We start from the raw sequence: 14346 nt of genomic DNA, 5'->3' as shown, positions 1-14346 counted from the left end.
TCGACGTGGTGTGAGGGGGAGGATTCCTCCGCTCGAATTGTGCATCCGAAAAGTCGAGACGACGAGTGAGACCGCCCAAGTTTGGCGATTGTCCGGCCGAGACTTGCGATGGGGTTGTCTGGGTTACCGCGGCGTCGACTCTGCGGTTGGTCTCGGAGATCATCTGGTAAATCTCTTTCGTCATGGAGCCGAACAAGATCTTGAAGTCCTCCATGGAGATGACCTGCGGGTTCTGGACCGCCGGCGTGGCATGAACATGGAGGTTCCCGTTCTGTGCGCCGAGCTGCTGCTCCGTGATGCGCGCATCCTCGTTGCGGGGTTGTTCATCGGTGAACTCTGTGTCGAGGTTGACTAGCTCTACTTGAGTTCGCCCCGCTTCTTGGCTGGTCTCCCCTTCGGATCTGATCCCGACTAGGAGTTCGGCGGAGGTTTCGGCCGGGTTTGTCGTTGCGTTGACGCGGTGACGAGAGTACACGGCGATGGCCGGCCTGGTCGAAACGCCACCTTGTGTTGCGATGCTATCCTGAGTGGATGCGACGCTTGTGAGATCGGGCATGCTGGAGGTTGTGCGGTTTGCTTCGGGGATGTCGTTGATAATGGAAGACATTATTGTAGGGCTTTTTTAGGGAGACGTTCTTAGAGAGTAAGTTTTCTAGAGACGATTTGCGTCCCCACAGACGGCGCCAATTGTAGAAACTAGGTTTCCACAATGAATTTGTTTAAGGAGGGAAACAAATTCAATAGAGTTATCTCTCTAGAAAACAGATCTAAGCCTTCGAATTGAAAGTAAAGAAGTAGAACTCAAAAGAATTAGGGTTTATTGCTAAGAACAAGAGGAGAACTCGATTATTGTATTCGATTCTGGATGCCTTACAATAGAGAAATCTCTCCTTCTTTATACATGTTCTAAGATTACACAATATATTAACTTTCCTTATCGGACGAAGTGAGATATGGAAAACTGCCTTATTGCTTCAGTCGGCCGCCGTGCCGAAGTGGAAGTCGGCTCCTTCTTCTTCAAGGCTACGCTTTGGCCGAACTGACTTCTTGTTGACCTAATCAAACTCTTAACCGGTTTCCCAGTTAACTAATCAATTAATATTTCTGGTTTAGCTCGGTATGTCGGGGGTGCTGAATCCCGCACCAACAAAAACCCATGAGGTGTGCCGTTATACACGTATAAGTATTGAATTATACACACACATACGTACAAAATCTAACCCATATAGATCTGGACTTATTAGTTATTACTTATTACTAAACAATACAATTTCAACGGTTATGGTGAGGGCAAGTTGGGGCGTCATGCCAAAGAGGTATAGTCGTTTCCGTATGTATTATCTCTATTGGTTCATCGATATACTGTACACGACACAAAAGACGTACGCTACAGAGATACAGTAAATTGAATTTACATGACAAGACCGATGGACCATAACTTATAGTAATAACGACAAGAGTTTCTTTTATGACGAGCGACGAACAGAGATACAAAATTTGGCAAAAGTGTCCATGCATTTATAGTTCAGCCCCATCAAAATGGATAGTACTTGCCAAAAAGTTTATATTTAAAACACTTTAGTAATAAGAAAAAATATATAAATTAATTTACGAAATGTACGTAGTGTATAATTTTTTTTTTACGCAGTACGTAGTATAGAAATTATTAATTATTTTTTGAATTGAAAGTTCCTTCGATTTTGGGAACATATATAGTACTACAATATCTCATAAATAATCATTTTTTTATTATTATTATCTTTCGTGTGATTGTTCGGCTTGAACGTTATTACCCTCTTCTAAAATGAATTTGACCCGCTTTGGTGTTAAGACTCTTCCTACTATAGTTCGTGCTTTGTTGTTGATTTCAACCATATTTCGATGCAGTACGTATCTGACAAAGGCTGCAAATGGTAGTCATTTTTCAGAATAAAAAATTGGATGAAAATAGTTAAAATTTAATACTAGTTGAGTCAAACAAAAGAGCGTTAAAAATTATTTTTGATGAAATTCGAATTTTTAGTCAATGTTTTTTTAAAACTTAATGTTAAAATGTTTTATTAAATTTTTGTACCCGAGTTTCTTTTGGCATGTGTATCAATTAACTACCCACTAAGTAACAATGCATAATGCACATCAATCAATTCAAATACAACTATTATTAATAAAATTATTATTTGGGATCTAAGATTTGTTTGTGTAAAAAAATGTGTAGCTAAAGTCTTTTTTGTTTTATTCAAATTTACGTTTATTTTGTGTAAAAATACATTTTATTCTTTAAAGAGAAATTTGTATGGACTTAGATTTTAATAAAACATAATTAATTTTTAATTTTATTTTTTTTAAAAGAAGTATAATATAGATTCAAATTAAATAAATACAAAGAATTTTAATTTATTTGAATTTTATTTAAATATATAATAGCATAGATATAATTAATATGAATTAATGATAGTTATTTGTTAAAATGTGCTTCTAGCTCTCGCGATGACACATATTTGATAACTAATATGCCATAAACTAAAATTTGATAATAATTATTGACTAATAAGCAATAATTACTAATGACTTTTTTTGTAACGATAGGTACAACTTGGTTATATTATGTGCTATTTTAGACTATACGTGAGCAATATGTTTAAAAGTTTGTGGTTCGCATCGTCATACTTTTTGTTTTTCTTTTTAAACAGCTTTAACAAAATATTCTTATGTTACATTTTCTAGAGAAGTTAGAGAAATGGAGTGTCTTGCATGGAAAAAGTACTTCACAAGTGATCATCGGAAGGTGGCATGACATCAGTTCTTTTTTTTTTTTTTTTTAAAGAGAGACGACGAAAAAAATATCTCTCATTTTATGATGGAGATGTCAACACTTTCGTGTAAACCAAAAGTCATTGTCGCATAAATTATTGAAAATAACAGGACTCGGCGCTTTTTCTCTTAACAGCCAAAATAAAATCTTCTTTAATTTGGATTTCAGTGCTGCTGCTCATACTTTAGTTTTTGGTTGGTTTAAATATCTCTCAATTTTTTTTTTGAAGGATGATGTTTGTGTAACTAATTCCTGATTATAATTATAAAAAAAACAGCAAAGAAAGTATCAGAAGGATTTAAAAGTCGCGAGAGGACTACAAAATTACTTAACCTATCAATATCTAGCATATTGATCAATATAATTCAAGTTGCTGAAAACCAAAACAACTAATACGCTATTATTTTGGAAGACATGAAAGTTTATTGTTAGCTTTGCAAGAGCTTTACGTTATTCCCAACGGAGGTTATTAGGTGAAGTTTTAAGGAAAAAGTACAAAAAAAATAAATCAGAAATATAAAAATAAGGAAGAGCTCTTCTTATTTAGGAAGTTCAAATTTTTTTTAGAGACTAAGACATGTCACCAAATCACTCGGTATATCATTTAATTGAGAGAATCTTTTTTGCCCGATTTGCTCTCTCTCTCCCAGCTCTCTCATAAAATCTCAAATGTTTAAAGTTTAAACTTTCATATTAATTATAATTTTACGGGATATTTACTCAAATGATATACATGTTAGGTAATATTACCAGAATCTACAAAAAAAAATTTATTACTAGAATATTTAGGATATTTTCAAAATACCCAGTGTGCCCTTGTTTTATGTTACCGGAAAAAACGTTATTACAAAAATGTCATTGCCACGTCATACGCCACATCAGAAATCGCTGACGTGTATTAAATAACTCAGCCGTAAAGCGTAATAGAGGTAATGACGGCTGAGATTTAGGTATGTTGCGGCTGATTTAAGGAAAAAACATTTGAGTAAGATCAGACGGCTGACTTAGAGCATAACTCAGCCGCATGTTACGACTGAGTTTTCACCGGATGGTTAAGTTGTCAAAATTTTGGCTGAGTTAACTCAGCCGTCCTTACGGCTGAGTTATTATCCGATGGTTGAGTTGTCAAAATTTCGGTTGAGTTATCAATACGACACGGCTGAGTTATCGTATTTCCGGCTAGCTGAGCTATGAAAAACGGCTGACTTATGAAAACTATAACTCCGCCGTGAAAGGCTGACTTATCGTACAACTCGGCCATTTAACGGCTGACTTAGAAGCAAAAGATTAATTATTAGAATGTTATTCTGTTACGGCTGACTTATGAAACGATACGGCTGAGTTATATATTTTCAGTTGACGTAGCGGCTGAATTTGGCAGCCATTTTTCTGTTTTTTAATTATTGTAATGTTATTCATGTTGTGACTGAGTTATAATTTATTTCATGGCTGAGTTATATTAAGGCTGATTAATGGCTGACTTGCCACGTCGGACGCACATCCATGTCAGCATTCCATGTCATCATCTTTCTTCTCTGGAAATATAGAAGAAAATAACACTATATTCAAAAAAATTAGAGAATGAGGATAGGGATAGAGCAAAATTATCATTTTAGGATTTTGTGTGATGGAGGGAGTGGTGGCTGTTGGTCGGAAGCGGTGGCCGGCGGCCGGAGAAGGTGGCCAGAGGTCTGCGGCGGAGGTCGGTAACCGGAGGTAGGCGGTGGAGGTAGGTGACCGGAGGTCGGTGGCCGGAGGTCGGCGAAGGAGGTCGGTGGTCGAAGGTCGGCAGAGGAGTTGGCCGAAGGTTGACGGCCGGAGGTTGACGGCGGAGGAGGTGGCCGGAGGTTATACAACCCAATTTCCCAAAAAATAACTGTTGATCTGAAAAAAAATCTGTTTAATAACATGTTAAATCATATCTGATGTGTATTTTAATATGCTGATGTGTATTTTTTTTTTTTGACCAAAATAAAAAAACAAAACTAAATTCAAGAGGTAAATTGTAATTACACTCAAGGCAATAGACATTTGAGCAATTTTAAGAAAATTGTTACATACCAGAAATAAACCAACTTTGGAAAACATTTCAGTAATTCTTTCTAATTTTACTTACAAATATTTTTTGTTTTGAAATTTAAAAAATAAAAAATAAATATCCCAATTAAAATTCTACCATTGGAGAAATAATTTTAGTTAAGATTCCACAAGCTCTTATTTACAAAATATATTGTTAAAAAAATTTAAGAATCTCAAAATTATATATCCCCATTGGACTTGCCCTTACAGAGTTACACATAGTCTACGCGAGCTTATAGTATATTATATAACCATGCAACAAAAAAATATAAAACATGTTACGATAAAAGCAGAGAGATTTTCAAAAATACATCTTGTATACCACTTTTTATCCATTATTGTATCAATCTAATAACTGATTTTTGTTTCTTTTTCGTACGTGGCTATGCTAATAACAAAAGTTACAAAGTTTATATTCAAAAATAGCCATTAATTCAACTGTAGACCAAAACAGTTATATTTTCATTTATAGTTTTTAAAAAACTTTTTTATATGCGTTAATAAATATTTGGTCAAACCACTGAATCAATTGAAGTTCCACCAATATATCTCCTTTAAGAAAATATAAATTTTAATTCCAAAATCCCAAGCATATTCACACCAAAACATAAAATTTATTGTTTAAATAGTAGTTCATTCCGACAAATACACACTAAAAGCTTACAAACCCATACAGAAATGTAAACAAATGGCCACAAACACTAATCAAATTCTCCATTAAACATACTCCAAAGTTGCTCAACGTCAAACGCCATGGTGCCCCCTTTCTCTGTTGCCGTCACTTCTCTAACTAGGGCATCTACCTCATGGCTATCATCTAGTAAATTCTCTAACCACATATTATCTCCATCAATGAAATGATTGATATGCTCAGCTTTCTCCTTATCTTTGTTACATGTCATATTATTTTCACAAACCTTATTGTTATTGAGTCCAAAGCATGAAGGAATAACGTCAACTTGTGGCCGGCCATTGAGATTGCTGGAGCCGTTATTAACTAAGAAGGATCGAGGTCGTGGCTTAAATACATCAATTTTTTGGGCCGGTGTGGTAGGATGAGAAGTAATGTTTCTCTTTTTCATCTGAATCTTACAACACGGTTCATGTTTCTTACTCAGATGAGTGTTCCAAAAATTCTTGACATCATTTGCGGTCCGACCAGGCAATCGACCAGCAATCAAAGACCACCTAAGCATTATAAAACAATAAACAATTATGAGTTAGTAGTATGAAACTTGATAACTTATTACTCCGAGTTAAAAAGTACCTGTTTCCTAGAAGCCTATGAAGGCGAAGTAGCAGATCAACTTCATCAGAGCTAAGTTTTCCTCTCTTGATATTTGGTTTCAGATAGTTCAACCATCTTAGTCTACAACTCTTCCTGCACCGGTTTAGCCCTACAAAACATAAAATTGACCATCTTATACTACTAATTTTACTACTAATTTTAACTCTAAAATTGACCAACTCTTCCTGCACCGGTTTAGTCAACCATCTTATACTACTAATTTTACTAAGACTGCTTTTGTGTCCCCTTCTATATTTTTATCATGAAGAATCTATGCACACCAATAGCAATAAAGAACTGTTCCAATACATACTTATGTGTTCGTCTAGAAATTTTCAATGAATTTATTTAGAAAAGGAAAAACCAGTAAAACGAATTTTAAAGACTCTACAGAGGTTGGCATCGTTCTTTTGATTTTTTTTCAAGAAGAGGATAGCAATATACAACGTAAATAAAATTCTCTTTTAATTTAGGTCCATAAATAAACCAATATGCGGCATATAGATGCATGAGTTCTTATTTTTATTAACAACTTTATATAGCATATATATTAATGATTAATTTCTTCATCAAAAGAAAAAGAAAGAAGTATGAGAGTAAATATAAACACGTGAAAGAAGAATATTAGATAGAGAAAGAAGAATATTCGTAAATTATGTGTGTGTGTGTGTGTGTGTATATTTAAAAAAACATACCAGCTCTTAAAAGGAACTTGGTGCCATTTGCCTTCTCCAAACTTATTTATGCACTGTCTCAAGAGACTATCTTCTTCAGCAGTCCATGCACCTTTTCGCAACACTTTGGACGAACTCTCCATGGAACGTAAAATAGAAATATAAAAGTATCCAACCAAATTTCAAATTTATAAGGGGTCGTCAAAGAAGAGAGGGGGTATATATTGTGGCTTCACAAATCACTTGAGGACTTATAGAGTGAGAGTGTATGAACGAATATATAAACCCGTGAGGGGCTTAGGGAAGCGACGTGCATGTTTGATATCCACATTTCATTGTTTAGCTGTCGTGCTTAATTTGCTAAGTTATTGTTCGGTTACTGATTTGTACTAAATAAAAAGGTTCTTAGCACCTTGCTAGCATCTTCCTTCATTGGCAGTACTTGAATTTTTGTTTTTTAAATGTTTCTTAATAAAATTAGGATTAAAGACGGTTAATGATTGGTTATGGTTATATAATTACAAGGGAGAGTATATATGTGAACGAAACACGTGATGGGCATACGTAGGTGTAGGTGACGTGCATGTTTGATATCCACATTGCATGTTTTTAACTTGCGGGCTTAATTTGCTAACTTATTGTCTGGTATACTGATTTTAGATTAGACAAAAGGTTCATACAGTACTACATAGCAACCAAATAGTATCTTCATCCCTTTTCTTCAGTAAACATGGCATATGATTCATCGTAGTTGACCAATGCTATTTCGGTCAATATTGTTTGGCAAGGTTTTGATTGTTCAGACTGTTAATTTTTAACAATATTTAGTTCGGGTTCGGGTAAAAATCGCCCCTGTATCAAAGTTGAGATAGAAAAATACACTTTCCAAATTGTACAAAATAACTCTTTTTATCTGGATACTGATATAATGGTCTTCATCGGTAATGTTTGTTGGGCCAACTTTAGCTAAAGGCCCATAAATTCCATTACCATTTTAACTACATGTATTGAAATAAGTCTATGAAAAACTTATCTAATGGGGTGTATAGTTTTTGTGACATCTTACCTTTTAAATTATGATCCAACAAATTTTATTTTATTAGGATTTGTTGTTATATTGATAAAATATTCAGCCATACAGTAATAATTTCCAAAAATTACAAATCATATTAGGGCGCAGGGAGCTTACGAGATGCAAATATAGAGATATTGATCATTAACCTAACCCACCAATTTGTACGCACCATAAGGTCAAAATCTGATTTACAATTATCAAGCACACCAAGCACAGTTGATTGGTAACGTCTCATTTCCGAATACTCATTCTGAAGCATTGCCTTATAAGCACCTTCCATAAGCTTCTCAACATTATTGTACGTCGCAAGACAAGTACGTAGCTGGGTCTTAGAGATCATATTAAAGAACATAGTACACTCATTGGAAGACATGTTATCTAGATCAATGAACTTGGTTTGATCAGCATAGCAAAGAGTGTACAGTTGCAATTCAATAAAAATAAATAAAAAGGTAAAAGCAACAAGCTAGTTTTCTAAGTGAGCTAAGCAAAGCATATAAGAAAGATGTCAAATACTCAAGTGTGGTAGAGACAGAAGTTATAGAACCTGCAAGCAAAAGTGTTGACGCCATTGTGAGCAAAATATTAACTAACACTCACTGATCATAACAGAACACAAACATTGTTCAATCAGAACACAAATTTAGAGAAAACACACCCATTCAATCACTGCCCTATAAGCATCTTCAAAAATCGTCTCAATGCCATTGTAAGTTGTAAGGCAAGTACGAAGTTGTCCATTGGCCACAAGATTACCTGCTTTGGGAAAATCATCTCTAATAAGAGCAACTGTTTTTTTTTGTGGTGTGCAATGCGTTGAAGGCTGCGATTTTGGCTAATGTTGCAATTTCGGAGTGAGGGTTTTTTAGCTTAGAGATGACTGATTGCTCACAGTAATACATGTTCACGGTGTTGAGGCATATATTGTCGATTTGAATCATCGTTGGTGCATTTGGTGAGATAGATGTTGCTGATGTGATTGTGTAGAGAATTTGATCATCAATGAGGTCAAATTACGAGAAAAAAAAATAGTTTTTGTTTAATTGCAAGTTAACGTATAGGCTTGGGTAAAATAACTAAAATTAAAAAACATTTAATGTTTATGGTTAATTAATATAATTTGAATTAAAAAGGATCCAAACACAAATCGTAATCAGTCAAAATATCAAGACCTACATCTCTAGATCTGTAGAACTGGTATCAAAGCGAAGCTGAACGAGGAGAAAGACAGTAGATAAGATTGAATACACTCACCCAATCCTAATCCTTCAAAAATTCATATTAAATTTGTATTCTTTTATTTTTCTTTTATATTTCTATTACCATCAATGATTTTACATTGTGATAACGAAATTAGTAATCGTACAAGTTTCAAACAAGATAGAAATGATAAACGATACAACGCTCAAGAAAAACGCAGCAACGACATCTCACCAGCAAGAATCTCTCGGAGAGAAACCAGCTAACGGTGATGAAGAGAGTTCTAGAAAGTTCTACAAAATTCAGATAAACGCATAATGAAAAACGTGAGCTAACAAGTGCTCATATATAGCCAGCTAACAAACAATGTTAACTAACTTCTTTATTCAGTAACATTGACATCTCTTGATGTTTTCCACCAGCTCATCACACAAGTGACACTTCTCTTCTTATCTTGACTTCCTTGACTTCATACGTGCGACTGCCAGCTCCTCATTTGCTATATCAAAGCTCCCCTGTTCGGAGAACCTTGCCCACAAGGTTCAAAAGATGGAAACTTCCTCTACAAGTCGTAGAGATACTCCCACGTTGCTTCGTCTGCTGTCTCATTTGTCCACTGTACCAAAACCATGGTAGCTGCACGCCCTTGTCGCCGCACCATCTTACACTCCAGGATAGATATCAGTTCCTTCACAAGGACATCCACTACGATGGAAGGCAACTGAGTCGAAGTGAGCACATTACCAACTACAGCTTTCAATTGTGAAACATGGAACACATGGCGAATTTGTGAACCCGTTGGAAGCAGTAGTTTGTATGCGACCTTACCACAACAATCAATAACCTTATAAGGGCCGAAGTACTTAGGAGAAAGCTTCTGAGTAGAGCGCATCACCACTGAACCTTGGCAATACGGCTGGAGCTTGACAAACACTGAATCCCCAATCTCAAAACTTCGCTCAGTACGGTGTGAGTCTGCAAACTGCTTCATCCTATGCTGAGCACGCAGCAAGTGAAACTTTAAAATCAACAGCATGCTTTCCCTTTCCTGCAAACTTCAAGCCATGACAGCCACTTTGGACTCCCTTGGTAGATAAGGAAGATGCACTAGAGGTGCTTGCCCATAGACTGCCTCGAACGGACTCATTTGAGTGGCTGTATGGAAGCTTGTATTGTACCAAAACTCGGCAAGTGGAAGACAACTGCTCCAAAGGTGACGTCGGTCACTACACATACATCACAAATACGTATCCAAACATCGATTTACTACCTCCGTTTGTCCATCACTTTGCGGGTGGTACGCACTTGAAACCATAAAATCTCATTTTCCCGTCAAAACCATAAAATTCTGTATTTGCGCCACAACCGCAAAATCTCAATTTGGTAGTGCGTTACAAAAATGGGAGGCAAAATATATTTTAGTGAAATATAAATATTGGGAATAAAAAAGTATTTAAACCAAGTCCATTTCTCTCTTTTATCTTGTAATTAATGATCTTTTTGATTTAATCATGTAATTTCACAATTTATTAATGATTTAAAAACAAAAACAATCAGAATAAGGGAGATATATGCAACTTTGGTCATTCTTAATATTGATATATGTTCTTTTTTTTTGCCAAGACTAGTTTTTCATATCCATTAAAATCGAAACAAATCATAAAGACTGTATTTGGAATACATTTTGGTTTTAAACAAAAAGCAATTTATGGGTAACTCTTATTAGCACATTCCCAAAATTAAACATTCTGTTTCAACGGACGAAATAAAAAATGATATCATATGCATTATTAAATACTAACCAATCAAATCATATATATAAAAGTAAAGTTTCACTCTCTTTTTATTGGTCCACTTAGCAATGCAATTTTAACAAAAAAATATATTTATATTAAAACACAAATTTAAAAATAATTAATTTTCACATTTAACTTACATAATATAAAACTGAAATCATATAAATTCCCCCTATAAATTATGCATTAACTTTATTTCTCCAATAAGTTGTATTAATCAATTATATTAAAACAAAACAATAAATTAGAATTGTAACTCTCATTTTTCTAAATGTAATTTTTCATCATTTCTCTTCCTATAAATACTCATTATCTTATTCTCTTAGTCTATCACTTTTTCATTCTCTCATTTTCTTCCACTACTCTCAAATCTTTTTTTTTTTTGTTTTGTTTTGTTTTGTATTTTTTTTTTGTTATTGTTGTTGTATGGGTTATAAAAAATCAAATCAAATATCATTGTAAAAGCTTAGTTTTAGAGTTCGTATGATATGTATATCTTATATATATATATTTTTTAATCTTTTAAAAGGTTTATCTCCATTTTCTATTTTATATTAACATCTTATAAGTCATTATTTTCATACTTTCTTATAATATTCACCACACAATAAAATCATGAAGTTGAAATGATCCATATCTAATTATCTATTATGTCTCTGGTTATCTTACATATTCATGTATCATTTTTAATAATTTATAACGATCAATATAATATTTAAATATCAATATAATTATCCATTTATAAAGTCTATTTTGTTTTGTAAAGTCTATCAACTCTATTTATAAAGACTATTTTGTTTTGTGATCCAATTGATAAATCTGCAAAGATCAATATAATATCTTTTTTTTTTATGATTTGAGGTTTTTGAAAACAACAAGAACATAACTAAACAATTGGTTTTTGTATGTTTAATCAAAAGAAAAAATGATCCAAAAAAGAAATCATATTCAACTGGAACTTAAATATAAAAATAAAATATAATTTTAAAACTACCATTTAACTAAATTCCCTAAAGATGAAACCATTAGTATGAAATCTACCACTATAAATTAAATTGATGAGTGAAAAACAAAAAAAAACCAAAAAAAATATAAGTTATCCTTGGGGTTTTAAAAATTATTGAGATTGAAGAATTCATATAATTTTATAAGAAAACTAATTTAGTTTGTCACTTCAAAAGTAATATTTTTTTATTTTGAAATATTATGTGTAAGTGTTGAATTTATATCAACAAACAACCAAATCATGTGAATTTTGATTCGGCCACTTGTATTCCTTTTATTTTAGGCTATAAAAAGTTAAAATATTTATTTATAATTAAAGGTATGTAACTCCATTTAACTTAAATGTAACTCATATCCAATAGTTATACATTAATTCACTCCTCCTACTAACTTATTTATCTTTCAAGAGAAAATATTTTTGGTTAAATTTTAATATTTTTTAATTATTTTGGTTGGCTAAACTTATCTTCATATTTTGGTTGGCTAAATTAATATATTTCTCATGTAAAATTATTGTTTATAATATATTTCTTAATTCAAAGTTTAAAGCAATATATCATATATATAAAAGTAAGGTTTTGGTCTCTCCTTATTGGTTGATTTTCATTTAATGTTTACTAATTTTTTTTTATTTTTTTATTTGCTTTCTAATTGATTTAAACAATATTTAAGACCCAATAAACACAATACATTTAACTCACACATTAAAATAAAATTATAACTGAAAATAAAATAAATTATGCATTAATAATATTTTACCACTCAATTTTATTCAAACACAATAAATTACTATTGTAACTCCATAATTCTAAATGTAACTTCCATCATTTCTTACCATATAAATAAGCATTCTCTCAATCTCTCATTCTCATATTGGCATTATTTTACTATCTCATTTTCACATTTTCTCATTCTCTTCTACAATACCTCAAATCATTTTTCGTTTATTTATTTATTTTTGATTTCTTATTTTTGTTGTATGGGTTGTAAAAAACAAATGAAATTTCATTGTAAAATTTTAATGCTAAATTTTAATTTTAGAGACTACATGATAGATATTTTGCATTGTTCTTATTTTAAAAGATTCATCTCCATTATCTAATTTGGATTATTATCTTATAAGTACTCATTCTCTCCTCCTCTCCCACCAATATCAAATGTTATATCCCATATGTGTTGTAAGAGTTTGATTCTATATTTTAATTTAGAAAGTATTATATATTTCTATATATATATATATATTTTACATTGTTCTATTTTTTTAAGATTCATCTCCATTATCTAATTTGGATTACCATCTTATAGTAATCATTCTCTCCTCCTCTCCCACCAATATCAAATGTTGTTATATCTCATATGTGTTGTAACTTGTAAGAGTTTGATTCTATATTTTAATTTAGAAAGTATTATATATATTTAACATTGTTTTCAACTTTTATTTTATTTATATAAAAATAAATATTTCTTTTATATTTCTTGCCTTTCTAATCTATTCATATTTATTTTTTAAATTTGCATAGTTAAATTTAAATTCACATATGTTGGTTTTAACAAAAAAAATCAACTTTATTTGAGAATTAGATGTTCCTATTCATTTTTAAACGATCAATGTGTAACATAATATATATAAGTATTTTGTCTTACAATCACAAGTTCCATTTCCATTGCTTAACTCTATGGTTAAACTATAATATATGTTGTCCTATTTGTAGGAACAACAACATACTTATTTAATATATTTAAAAGAGCATATGATTAATCGAAATAAACATTTCTCCAAATTTTATTATTCAATCAATGTGAATGTACTTATTATTTTAAAAAAACCTTTACATTGAAGTTCATAAAATCATATAAGAAAACTAAAATACTATGTCACTTCAAATTTGGAAGGAAACACTTGGTATTCCTATTTAAAAAAGTCAAGACACATATAAAAATTTATTAATATTTAACTCACTTCAAAGGCATAAAATAACATTTAACTCAAAATAACTTCTGTCCAATAATTTCATACATTCCTCCCACAAATAAAAAATATATATATATATATATATATATACATGTTCAAGATTATATTTAAATATTACAGAATTTTTTAGTTAGCTAAACTTATAGTCACATATATACAATATATATACATAAGAATTTATATTACTTATTAACACCATAATTCGACCCATTATTTGCTTAACTCAGAATTGGTTTCAAAGCCAACTAAAGAAAAACAGAAACAATCTTATTGATATTAGACCAAAACATGGGCATACAAACATAATCACTTACACGAAAGATAATTATTTTTAAAAAATAACTTATATTGCAACATCAACGTATGAAAAGTATGAAAAGTTTACATAAGCAGTTAATTAGAAAATCTAAAATACAATAAATGTATTGGGAACAATATCAGTCAA

At 32.0% G+C, this 14346-nt stretch overlaps 3 protein-coding genes across 3 annotated transcripts; all 3 read right to left on the bottom strand.

The window, feature by feature from the left end:
• Positions 1 to 5485: 5485 nt before the first annotated feature.
• LOC104759001 (transcription factor MYB90-like) lies at positions 5486 to 7286 on the bottom strand. The gene is made up of 4 exons (XM_019239076.2): positions 7266 to 7286; positions 6875 to 6905; positions 6159 to 6288; positions 5486 to 6079 (listed from the first exon to the last, which is right to left on the bottom strand). The coding sequence occupies exons 1-4, from the start codon at positions 7284 to 7286 to the stop codon at positions 5593 to 5595; spliced, it is 669 nt and encodes a 222-aa protein (XP_019094621.2). The 3' UTR covers positions 5486 to 5592.
• A 736-nt stretch (positions 7287 to 8022) lies between these two features.
• Positions 8023 to 8941, bottom strand: LOC104760089 (uncharacterized; the record flags this gene model as incomplete). Its single annotated transcript, XM_010482938.1, has 2 exons — positions 8023 to 8306; positions 8719 to 8941. Coding segments are annotated over 2 exons (507 nt in total), but the record flags the coding sequence as incomplete, so codon positions are not given.
• Positions 8942 to 9690: 749 nt separating this feature from the next.
• LOC147925358 (uncharacterized) lies at positions 9691 to 10119 on the bottom strand. The gene has a single exon (XM_087492584.1). It carries the CDS (start codon positions 10117 to 10119, stop codon positions 9691 to 9693), a length of 429 nt encoding a protein of 142 aa, XP_087348710.1.
• Positions 10120 to 14346: the final 4227 nt, after the last annotated feature.

Source organism: Camelina sativa, chromosome 16 (assembly GCF_030686135.1).
Source record: "Camelina sativa cultivar CO46 ecotype springtype chromosome 16, ASM3068613v1".
In the NCBI taxonomy this organism is placed as follows: domain Eukaryota; kingdom Viridiplantae; phylum Streptophyta; class Magnoliopsida; order Brassicales; family Brassicaceae; genus Camelina; species Camelina sativa.
Note: the sequence above shows the minus strand (reverse complement) of the source record. Positions and strands in the feature narration are given on the sequence as shown.